The sequence below is a fragment of the Geotrypetes seraphini genome, chromosome 13, assembly GCF_902459505.1.
Source record: "Geotrypetes seraphini chromosome 13, aGeoSer1.1, whole genome shotgun sequence".
Classification (NCBI taxonomy): domain Eukaryota; kingdom Metazoa; phylum Chordata; class Amphibia; order Gymnophiona; family Dermophiidae; genus Geotrypetes; species Geotrypetes seraphini.
Window position 1 is genome coordinate 456,162 of NC_047096.1, and position 12,821 is coordinate 468,982.

The window sequence follows — 12,821 nt, forward strand, 5'->3', positions numbered from 1 at the left end:
CTTTCACAATGTTAAGAACATAAGCAGTACAAAATCTCCAAAAGAAGACTGCCAGAGAAACTTCAAAAGACACTCAAACATGAAGGCAGTAAAAAAGTGATAAAGAATATAAATCACACAAGTGAACAATCAATCAGGGATGAACCCTGATTAATTGTTCACTTGTGTGATTTATATTCTTAATCACTGTTTAAATGTTCACAATTTCAGTTGAGCACTTGTGAGGTATCCCATGATGGTGTGCTGCAGAGGTTGGTTAACCTTTGTCTTGTGTAAAGCGCTGGAGAATTTTCTCCCTTCACTGACCTCTCACACTGAGGATACCCCGCTTCACAAAAATTTTATGATTTAACTGATATTATTGTATTGCGATGTTTCACACAAGTTTTCAATTATCAGGTTACAACATAAGAACATAAGCAATGCCTCCGCTGGGTCAGACCTGAGGTCCATCGCGCCCAGCAGTCCGCTCACGCGGCGGCCCAACAGGTCCAGGACCTGTGCAGTAAACCTCTATCTATACCCCTCTATCCCCTTTTCCAGCAGGAAATTGTCCAATCCTTTCTTAAACCCCAGTACCATGCTCTGAGAACTTATTGACTTTTTTACTGCCTTCATGCTTTGAACGTTAAGAGCCTAAGAATTGCCGCTCCTTGGTCAGACAAGTGGTCCATTGTCATTTTCTCATTTATTTTTGATTTTAAGATTATTTTTTGATTGATAGTACTATTATTTATTTTTAAAGCTGTACATGTATTTATATATGTTTGCATATATGTTTTAGTCTCCTAATGCAGGCACTCTTTGCTGTGTTGGGTTATTTCCCAATAAAGTTTTCCTTGCAGTTCGTTTTCCATCTCTTTGTTTGACCACCACGGTTGATTCACGTTCACCTGTTCCACTCCATTCAAAAGTTTATAGATCTCAATCATATTTTCCCTTCAAGAACTCTAACCTCATATCTATGCTCAAGGTGCGGTCTAATTACGTACAGATGTATTTGTTTTATTCTCTTCCTTTCCTTATATTTCCTAACTTTTGCATCTGCCATTTTCATTGCTTTCTTATTTTGAGTTAATTTGTTTCTTTATACATGCATTTAGCTCATGCCTTTTTTCCCTGGATGTATTTTCCCTGTCCCTCGTGGGCTCACAACCTAAAATTGCAGCCAAGGCATTGTAACAAAATGTAAATGGATGGTAACTACATACAGTATGTATTAACATCTATAGAAAGATATTTAATTTTGGACTGCGAAGATTTGTAAGCTTTTGCTCATTTCAGGGATTCACAATTTGACCAGGAATGTTTAAGCTTTTGTTGAGAACTGTGCTTCTGAAATCATCATGTACTCATTCGGGGGGGTTTTCCTGTTCGCCTAAACACCTCCCTGGGAATTAAGTCCACGTCACAATCTTGCTAAAGATTCATGTGCTGTGGAGGCCACACGTACTATTAGCTGGGCAGATGGTGGCAGTTTTCATATAAATAATTCATTAATCTGGTTTTAAACATAGCTAGACCTCATGAGCCAGAAATATGAAACCTTATTAATGTTCCATCAGGGAACCATTCAAGCAAAAGACCTATTTGTAAAGCACTTTCTTCATTTGCGCTGAAATGGGCATTATCCTTAAAAGAGAATAAAGAATATGCATAGCATCTCCTTGATCAGTCACAGTTACACAGGAAAAAGAAAAGAATGAAACATGTATGGCATCCTATCCCCAACATACTTGGCCAAAGGTTGTCCCCTGCAGCAGTCTCAAAGCCAAGTAGAATTTCCTTAGCAACTGCAGGGGGAGGTCCCAAAAATGGAATCACAATTTAAGACAAAAAATATGCCCAATAGCCTGAATCAAAAAAAAAAAAAAATCCTGTGCAAACAAGATAAAACTAACAATGAAATCATGTGACAGACAGGCAAGTGAGTCACAATTGTGAGGTGAGACCAGACAGACATGATACAAATGCTTCAACGCTTCAGAGATCAAAACACAGAAAATGAATGCCCTGCAGTTACAAGGTGAGATAACAGACAAATCAGACAAAAATAAGAGAGACAGAAATTATAAACAGCAAACTAATGGAATAAAACATAACATTTCCCTCTGGAAAGTAGTCTGGTGTCACTGGAGACAACTTATCCTTCAATGTGCGGCGTTAGTATCTACAAATAAAGAAAAATAACAAGTCAGAACATTGTCACCAGAAACCACAATGCAGCACACTGTTACATGATTTCAGGCTCCAAAAACTTCAACTCTTTTCTGGACCTTCAACAAGGAAAGTCCCATCACATTGGTCATTTCATTGATTGGATCCTTCGGCACGTAGGACAGATGGGCCAATCTGATGGTCTTCAGCCAGGCTGATTGCCAACACATATTCATAATCAACAACAAACTCCAGAGCTGAACTTTATCTCTTGCTGCTTCTGTGCTGCGTAAAGAATGCAGTCAGTGAGCAGCAAGACTACAGCAGGATGGGAGGAGGGAAGGAAACGGCTGATTCTCCTGCCTTCTCTCTTTATTCTAGAACATACACTAGGGGGAAAAAACCCTCCTTCCCTCAGCTGTTCCTGCTTGCTGCTGTTGTGCAAACAAGAGGAGGGAGGGGAACTATCCTGGTACAGAAAACATGCTCTGGATTCCAGACTCCATAATGGAGCCACCAAGCAACTACATGGTCGAGTCACATTATTATGACCACTGCCTACCTCCGATGTCAGGGATGCACAGACAATGAACAAATGCAGGTGTCAAGAACAGACTTTGTGGTTATATAAGGTGGGATATCAGCAAATTGCCAATATAGCAACTGTGACTGTCATGGAGGAAAAAGGAGAAATTAGGTTCTTACCTGCTAATTTACTTTCTTTTAGCTTCTCCAGACCAGTAGAGGTTAACTTTACGAATGGGTATATATCTAATCATGACCAGCAGGTGGAGACTGAAAACAAAACTTTGGGACAGTATATCCTAGCCCCTCCTCTCTATTTCCCTCAGTCTGCCGAATAGCCAAGCAGAACCAAGAACTGGACAAAAAACAGAGAGAAAACACAATACTCCGAAAGGAGTAACAAATAACATACCCAAAAATGCTGTTGGAAAATGCAGAGGAGAAATTCCCGAAGGAAGAATGTCCCCACAGCTCGCCAGCTAAGCCAGCCGAGCCACAGCCGCTGTTCTTCAATTCTCCCCGGCCCTAGAAAAATACTAGAACCCGCAGCAAAAACCAAAAACTGCCCGCGCAACAGCCCCAACAACAACAACAACAGACAGGGTGGGGACCTCTACTGGTCTGGAGAAGCTAAAAGAAAGTAAATTAGCAGGTAAGAACCTAATTTCTCCTTCTTTAGCACTCTCCAGACCAGTAGAGGTTAACTTTACGAATGGGACGTACCAAAGCAGTCCCTCTCACGGGCGGGACCCCCGAAGGGCCGATACCAGTACACGCTCACCGAACACCGCGTCCCGACGCGCCTGCACATCAACCCGATAATGACGAACAAAGGAATGCAAGGAGGACCAAACCGCAGCCTTACAAATATCCACTGGAGGCACGAGCGACGACTCAGCCCAAGAAGCCGCCTGACCCCGAGTGGAATGAGCCTTGAGAAACTCCGGAACAGGCTGCTGTTTCAGAAGATAAGCGGAAGCAATCGTCTCCTTGATCCAGCGCGCAATAGTAGCCTTAGAAGCGCCAGCTCCCCGACGAGGACCAGCCAGGAGGACAAAGAGATGATCGGACTTCCGGAATTCCTGGGTCCGCTGCACATAAGAGCGAAGGACCCGACCGACATCCAACTTGCGCAGCTGCCGTTGCTCAGAAGAGCCCTCCCGACCACCCAAGACCGGGAGAACCACCGATTGATAGACATGAAAAGGAGAAACAACCTTCGGCAGAAAGGAAGGAACAGGCCGCAAGACGACCCGCTCCCTAGAAAACTCCAAGAAGGGAGCCCTACAAGAGAAAGCCTGTAGCTCAGAAACACGCCTAGCAGACGTAATGGCCACCAAAAAGACCGCCTTCAAAGTAAGGTCCTTCAAAGAACAGACGTCCAAGGGCTCGAAAGGCGGACGCACCAAAACAGAGAGAACCAGATTAAGATCCCAAGAGGGAACCGAGGGCTGTAGGGGAGGCCTAAGCAACTTGGCCGCCCGCAAAAATCGAATCACATCAGGAAGAGCCGATAAACGCTGACCTGACACCAACCCTCGAAAGGCCGACAGGGCCTCAAGGTGAACCCGGAGAGAAGACCAAGCCAGGCCTCTATCCAGGCCATCCTGCAAGAACTCTAGAATGATAGGCAGAGAAGCGCGAAAAGAGGTCACTCCCCGCGCCCGACACCATTCCTCAAATAGACGCCAAACCCGCACATAAGCCCGAGAGGTAGAAAGCCTCCGGGACCCCAACAGTGTAGAGATCACCTTGTCTGAATATCCCTTCTTGCTAAGGCGACCCCTTTAAGAGCCACGCCGTAAGACAGAAGGGAGACGGGTCGAACATGGGAATGGGACCCTGCATCAGAAGGTCGTCCGAGAGAGGCAGAGGAAGAGGATCCGTCACCAGGTGCCTCACCAGATCCGCATACCATGGACTGCGAGGCCAATCCGGCGCCACCAGCACCACCAAACTCGGATGGTGAACAATGCGAAGAAGTACTCTGCCCACCAGCGGCCAAGGAGGGAACACATACAACAGTCCCTCCGTTGGCCACTGCTGGACCAGAGCATCCAGACCCTCGGCCAGACCGTCCCCGCGACGACTGAAGAAGCGGGGCACTTTGGCATTGCCACCCGTGGCCATCAGGTCCATCAGGGGCTGCCCCCAAGCCTGCACTATCAACTGAAACGCCTCGGCGCCGAGACACCACTCTCCTGGATCTAGAAAGTGCCGACTGAGGAAGTCTGCCTGAACATTTTCTACTCCGGCTATATGAGAGGCCGAGAGGTCCAGCAGAGGGGACTCCGCCCAAACCATGAGCCGAGCCGCCTCCTGCGCCACAGGAGTGCTCTTGGTGCCCCCCTGACGATTGACATAAGCCACCGCCGTGGCATTGTCCGACAGGACTCTGACCGACTTGCCCAGCAAAAGGGAGTGGAAAGCTAACAGCGCCAGCCTGACCGCTCTGGTCTCCAACACGTTGATCGACCAGGAGGCCTCCTCCGTGGACCAGGTGCCCCGAGCTGAGTGGCCCATAAACTGAGCCCCCCAACCGAGGAGACTCGCATCCGTAAGGAGCACCGTCCACCGCGGGAGATCCAGACCCACCCCCTGAACCAGGTGAGGGGTCCGGAGCCACCAGCGCAGACTGCAGCGCGCCAAGCCTCGCAGGGGAACCGGAACATCCAAATCTTGCCTCCGGGGAGACCACCTCCGGAGCAGAGCATACTGAAGAGGACGCATGTGGGCCCGCGCCCACCTCACCACGTCCAGGGACGCCGCCATTGACCCCAGGACTTGGAGGAAATCCTGCGCCCGAGGACCCCGGGACGCCAAAAGCAGGCGAATCTGAGATTGCAATTTGCTCACCCGGGCCTCTGGAAGGAAGACCTACCCCAAGGAGGTGTCGAACATAACCCCAAGGCACTCCAGACGCTGAGCCGGGACCAACCGACTCTTGGAAAGGTTGACCACCCAGCCCAGCGACCGGAGAAACTCCACCACCCGAGCCGTAACCCGGGAGCTCTCCTGCAACGACTTTGCCCGAATCAACCAGTCGTCCAGGTAGGGGTGAACCAGGATGCCCACCGACCGCAAGGCTGCCGCGACGACCACCATTACCTTGGTGAACGTCCGAGGAGCCGTGGCCAGACCAAAGGGAAGCGCACCGAACTGAAAGTGCCGCCCCAAGATCGCAAAGCGAAGGAAGCGCTGATGAGAGGCCCGAATTGGAACCTGCACGTAGGCCTCCGTCAGCTCGAGAGACGTAAGAAACTCCCCCGGCTGAACCGCCAGAATGACCGACCACAGCGTTTCCATGCGGAAAGACGGAATCTTGAGAGCTCTGTTGATCCCTTTCAAATCCAGGATGGGCCGAAAGGTCCCCTCCTTTATGGCCACCACAAAGGATCTGACGAAAAGCCTGCGTCTTCCATGGAGTCTGACATGGAGAAGCGAGAAAAAGGTCCGGCAGAGAGCGGGTGAACTCCAGAGCGTAACCGGCCCGCACCACCTCAAGGACCCACTGATCGGACGTGATCTCGGCCCATTTGGGGAAAAATTTGCGCAGCCGGGCCCCCCACCGGAACCAAAGGGGGCGCCGGCAAGGAGTCATTGCGCAGGACGGGAAGCGGGGGAACCGGCGGAGGGATTCCCTGCCCCCCGACGGGCCCCCCGAAAGGGCTGCATGCGCTGGAAGAACCGACCCCGGGAAAACCCCGGAGACTGGAAAGAAGCAGCCCCCACGCCCAGGGCGATACTTGCGAAATTCCAGCAAACGCCCCCGGGCCGCACCTCCCCGAGACGCCGGGCGGGCACGGTCCTCCGGCAGACGGGGAACTTTCGAGTCCGACAGAGTCTGATTCAACTTATCCAAGTCCTCTCCAAATAAAAACGACCCCCGAAAGGGAAATTTAGTAAGCTTAGTTTAGGACGCAGCATCCGCCGCCCAAGCGCGCAGCCACAACACACGCCTTGCGGCCACGCCAAAAGCCATAGACTTAGCCGAGATCCGCACCAAGTCATAGAGAGCATCTGAGAGGAATGAGGCCGCCATCTCAATCTTCGCTACCTCCTGATCCACCAGAGACCAGTCGTCAGACTCTCGATCCAAGACCCGCTCCGCCCACCGAAACACGGCGCGAGCGACCAGTCCCCCACAAATAGCCGCCTGGACCCCAAAGGCAGAGACCTGAAAATTTTGCTTAAGGATGTTCTCCAATTTGCGCTCCTCAGAGTCCCGCAAGGCAGAACCGCCCTCAACAGGCACGGTATGCCGCTTGGAAATTGCCGAGACCACCGCATCCACGACTGGCGAAGCTAACGTAGCCCGATCCCCTTCAGGAATGGGATACAGGCGAGCCATGCTGCGCGCCAGCCGAAACGGCATCTCCGGCGTTTTCCACTGCTCCAGAATAATATCCCGAATATCCTGATGCATAGGAAAAGAGCGGGAAACGGAACGGATCCCCCGTAACAGGGGGTCCCCCACACGCGGAGTCTCCGGCGGCGCGTCCTCAAAATGCAAAACCGCAGAAACCTGCTGAATAAGGTCAGGCAGCTCATCTTTCTGTAAAAGACGCACCACGGACGCCTCGTCACTGGAGAACGGGAAATCCGACAACCCGCCGCCAGCTTCCGTCCCCTCCAGAGAGTCCTGGAATTCCTCCGAAGGGTCCAGGTCCTCCTCCAGACCGACACGTTCCTCCGACCACAAAGACTCGTCCCACGACACCCGCGGACGCTTGGACAAGGGAGGCGGCGGAGGGGACGTCACGTCAGACGAGAGAGGCAAAGCCGCAGGGAGCGCGGAGGAAACCCCACCCCCCGAAACCCCCTGGGCGCAACCGGGACCCCCAGCCGCCTGAAAATAGGCTCTGCATAAAGAAAAGAAAAATTCAGGAGAAAACCCCCCCGAGGGTCCCAAGGGACTCCCTGCCACAGCAGGGGACCCAGCAGAACCTTGCCCCTGCATAGTCAAAACAGGGGGAAGGTCACCTGAGGTGGAAGACAAAATGGAGGGGCCAGACAGAGAAGATGGCGGTTTTCCCGCCAAAAAAGCTCCCTCCATAGCCTGAAGCGGCTGAGAAACCTGAATAGTCTCAGCCGCTAAAGCAGGCAAGCCGGCATCAGCTGTCAAAAAATCAGCTGAGAGGGAATCCTCTAAAACCCGACCGTCGGCGGCTCGGGGATTCCCTCCGTGGGCGGACAGAGAAGACCGGGCTTCCCCACCGTTCCCTGCCGACTCGCGAGGCACCATCGGCGGGGAGCTCTGGGCGCCTGCAGCCGCTGCCGACGGAGCTCCACCACCTCACCGACCCAAACCGCCGAGTTCAGGCCGGCCGCGAGTGCCTCGCGGCTGGACTAAATTTGTGTCCTACTCCCCCGGAGAAGGGCACAATTGCTCCATACGCGACCTAGCTAGAAAAAAGTGCCGGTTACATGAAAAAATACAGTAAAATACAGTTTTCTTAAAGGGAAACAACCCTTCAGACCAGCACTACCTCAGGATTTTTTTTTTTTTTTTTTTACAGAACAGACTCCACAGGCTCTCGAAGCAATATGCCTTGCTTGATTTAGGGGGCAAGGCTTACTGCTGAGGCTCCTCTAAAAAAATGTGGGGAGGTGGAGGAAGTGGGGGGAGGGACCCCGCTCGTGACCCGCCGGGTTTGACACCCCCGAGGTCGGACGAACCCCCAAACAGAGTCCGCCCAAGCTCCGTCCGGCCAAAAACAGGGACAATAAACCCCATAAACAAATTCCAACAGCCCTACCAAGGGAGATGGGTACAGATCACATCAACACCTGCTGGAGACTGAAAGAAGACTGGGGGAAATAGAGAGGAGGGGCTAGGATATACTGTCCCAAAGTTTTGTTTTCAGTCTCCACCTGCTGGTCATGATTAGATATATACCCATTCGTAAAGTTAACCTCTACTGGTCTGGAGAGTGCTAAAGAAGCATGATTTATCTGACACTGAAAAAGGCATGATCATCGGCTATCGAGCCAAGGGCGGCAGCATTTCAGAAACGGCAGAGTTTATGAATTGTTCACAGGCTGCTGTGGTTAAAGTGCACTGTGAGTGGATAAATACGACCTGATGTGGTGACTGGGGCAGCACGAGCTATTGATGTGAGAGATGAATGTCAGCTGCATAGGTTGGTCCGGGCTGATCAGCACGCTTCCATGGAGCAACTCACCATCCAAATGAACTAGGGAGCTTCCCAATGTGTGTCCAAAATAACTGTGCAATGAACTCTGTTGTGAATGGGGTGCTGGAACAGAGGGCTGGTGACTGCACCCATGCTAATCAAGTTTCAAATGGATTAAAATTTTGATTAAACGACTGTTTTGTAAATTGGCTTCCTCTTGGAATCAAGTGCAGGCTCCCTCGTGGCCTTTGGTGGAGCAGCGCTTGCTCAACTGGCAGCTGACGGCTATGCAGCATGGTAAATTGCATGGCTATGCTCGTATTTGGCACCGCTTCAGGGAGTCTATTTTGTGAGGGATGCTTGTGGGTTTGGAGTTGGGAGTTGAGATTGGGACCTGGGGGGTTTTGTGTTTGGGTGTTCTGATTCCCCTTTCTTCTCTTTTCTTGGTACATGGAGACCCTTTTCTCCTTCTTTGTGGTTTGGGTTCACTGCTTTGTCCCTGTGGGAGGGTGGGGGGTGGGGGATTTTGCTGTGTTGTGGGGGTTCTTTAGCTTTTGCTTGTATAGTTTGGGATTTTGCTCTTGTTTATTATGTTGGTAGTGCCTCAGGCGCTTCCTCTATGAGGTTCTGTGATTTCGCTACTGCTGTTGTCTAAATAAAACTTTTATTGGAAAAAAAATTTTGATTAAACGCAAATCAAGATTTCTAAGCGTTTTACAAGTTATATTAAAAGGAGGGAGACATAATTTGACAGATTTCCACTGAACAAACATTTGACTAACAGAAACAGGTAAGAAAGGTGGGAGAACTACAAATTTTAAGAAAAAATACAATAAAGGGAGACCACAATAGGAAGGGGATGCAGTTAGAATTATCAAAGAAATCTGACCATATTTAAGATATGTTTAGGAGTCATAGGCATCCTGGAAAAAGTAAGTTTTTAAATTTCCCTTAAATTTGGCTAAATTTTTCTCCTTCCTGATATATAGAAGTAAGGAGTTCCACAACGTAGGAGCAGTATCTGCAAAGGAAGTAGCCCGATGTAAGCCAATAATTTTCAATGATGGTACATGGAGAAGGTACTGCGAGGAGGTTCATGCAAGATAAGGAGCTTATGAATAAAGGCCTAAAGATTTAAAAGAGATAAGTGCTATCTTATAAATGATACAGTGTGGGATTGGTAGCCAATGAGCGGATTTTATCGGTGGAGTGACATGGTCAAATTTTTTCTTCTTTGCAATAATTTTTATGGCTGTATTTTGTATCAATTGTAACCGGCGGATATCTTTTTGATAGATACCCTTGTACAGTGCATTACAATAGTCGAGTTTGGATATGATGAGGGAATGAATTAAAATGTTGAGAGATGGGAGGGTCCAGGCTATTCGCCAATGATCGGATCATTCTTAGTCTAATGAAATAATTCTTTATTATGGCACTGATTTGTTGGCAATAACACAGTTTATCATCTATTATTACACCCAAGATTTTAATGGAAGATACAGACGAAATAGGGGTGTTATTTATTGTAATGGGATGTCTAAGCTGAATGTTCTCTTTCCATGGAAAGAGAAGACATTTAGTTTTTGATATACTGAATGACAGCATATTCCCATGACGCCACTGACAAACTTTAACTAGTTTAGAATTAAGAAGTCTAATGTCTTCTGAACTGCTTGCGTCAATAGGGCAAATAATCTGAATATCATCCGCGTAAGCAGTAAGGCCGCTAGATTGACCGAGGGTGAGTAAAGGAACCAGGTAAATATTGAAGAGCAATGGGGACAGTATAGACCCTTGCGGAATACCAAAGCTGTTTTGTATAGAAGAAGAAATGTAGTTATTAAAGGAGACAACAGCGGTGCAGTTTATAAAATATGAAGTGAACCATTGGAGAATTTGATTAGAGATCCCGGACGCAGACAGTCTTTGAAGCAAGAGTTGATAATCTACTGTATCAAATGCAGCTGAAAGGTCTAGGGAAATGAGTGTGACTGACTTGTGTTGATCCAGAAAGTGGCCCAGTTCTCTAATCTTTCACTGTACGGCAGCTCCTCCAACCCCTTAACCATCTTAGTCACTCTTCTCTGGACCCTCCTTCTTTATGTACGGCAACCAGTGCTGTACACATTACTCCAGGTGAGGGCGCACCATGGCCCGGAACAGCGGCATGATAACCTTCTCCAATCTGTTCGTGATCCCCTTCTTTATCATTCCTAGCATTCTGTTTGCCCTTTTCGCCACTACCACACATTGTGTGGACGGCTTCATCGACTTGTCGATCAGAATTCCCAAGTCCCTTTCCTGGGAGGTCTCTCCAAGTACCACCCCGGACATCCTGTATTCATGCATGAGATTTTTGTTACCAACATGCATCACTTTACACTTATCCACGGTATATATTTGTGAAAGCTGTATTAAACTGTGTTTTGCAACAGCTGAAAGTGATAATGTGAATCCTGTTTTGTGATTTTGATTTCATGAACTTGAACTGACTTGGTTTGAAGTGATAACACCTAGTGTTTGTTTTGCTCACATATCCCTGGAATTAGGAGTGGATAAAGAAGCTTTATTTTTGAATTGTAGAAAACCTCTCCAGGCAACCGCTTGGCTGGGTACAGTGATGAGGATTGAGGCCTGTTTTCTGCTGACTTCAACTCCCCATCACAGTATGCAGGCTACCAGTATCTGAATTAGACTTGGATATTCAATGCTAGCCCCTATCCAAGTATTGGCAGTGAATACTGGGATACTGAGCAACCTGCTGGGAGTTATGCAGCTATCGCTTATATTTAGCAGTAACAGTGGCGTACCAAGGGGGGGGCGGGGGAGCGGTCCGCCCCAGGTGCAAGGCCCGAGGGGGTGTTCAGCTGGCCACTTACCGGGGAATAGGCTGCCGCCGGGGAAAGAAAGAAGCCGGTGCCGAATTCTCCCTCCCTGCTGCTTCTCTTCCCCGAGCCGAGCAACTCTAGCCATCCGACGTCAATTCTGACATTGGAGAGGACGTTCTGGGCCAGCCAATCGCTGCCTGGCTGGCCCGGAACGTCCTCTCCGACGTTAGAATTGACGTCGGGCAGCCAGAGTTGGTCGGCCCGCAGGAAAAGGAAGAGGGCAAATTTGGCGCCGGCCTGTTTCCGATGGCCAGTGGCAGCCTTTTCCCGGCGGTGGTGGTAGCGGCGGTGGCATGGGGGAGGGAAGGGAGAAAGAAAGAAAGGGGGGGAGCCAGGGAACCAGAAAGCAAGGGGGGGGGACAGGGATCCAGAAAGAAAGAAAGGGGGCAGGGTGAAATAAAGAAAAAAAATGGGGCATGGGAAAGAGAGAGAAAGACAGACATAGAGAAAGAAAGGGGGCATGGAGAGAGAAAGAAAGAAGGGGACAGGATGAAACAAAGAAAAAGTTGGGGGAGGGAATGAAGTCTGGAGGACAGGAAGCATACAGGAGGCTGAAAGAAGGGAAGAAATATTGGATGCACAGTCAGAAGAATAAAGTGCAACCAGAGACTGATGAAATTACCAAACATAAAGGTAGGAAAAATGAATTTCAATTTAGTGATCAAAATGTGTCCGTTTTGAGAATTTATATATGATGTCTATATTTTGCACTATGGGCCCCTTTTACTAAACTGCAATAGCAGTTTTTAGCGCAGGGAGCGTCGAGAGCAGCGTGGGGCATTCAGTGAGCTCCCTGCGCTAAAAAACGTTATCGCGGTTTAATAAAAAGGGAGGGGATATATTTGTCTATTTTTGTATAGTTGTTACTGAGGTGACATTGCATAAAGTCATCTGCCTTGACCTCTGAAAACCCGCGGAATATAAATGATAATTAACATTTTCTCTGCGTACAATGTGCTTTGTGTTTTTTAAATTTTATTGTTGGTAGATCATTTTGACTTGGCCACGAAGGTAACAGGGAGGGAGGGAGGGGAGCTGCTGAAAGACATCTAGTAATCCTTGCAGGCTTGACTGAAGGGAATTATTTTTGTAAAATCATGTTTTGTTATGT

At 48.9% G+C, this 12,821-nt stretch overlaps 1 protein-coding gene across 2 annotated transcripts in view; it reads right to left on the reverse strand.

Annotated features, from left to right (window-relative positions):
* Positions 1-205: 205 nt before the first annotated feature.
* AHCYL1 (adenosylhomocysteinase like 1) overlaps positions 206-12,821 on the reverse strand; it is an 89,792-nt gene continuing 77,176 nt past the window's right edge. For both annotated transcript variants that reach the window (XM_033918955.1, XM_033918954.1), the window contains exon 17: positions 206-2,170. In XM_033918955.1, coding sequence (XP_033774846.1) covers positions 2,164-2,170 — 7 coding nt within the window. In that variant the 3' untranslated portion in view covers positions 206-2,163. The remainder of the gene's footprint in view (positions 2,171-12,821) is intronic.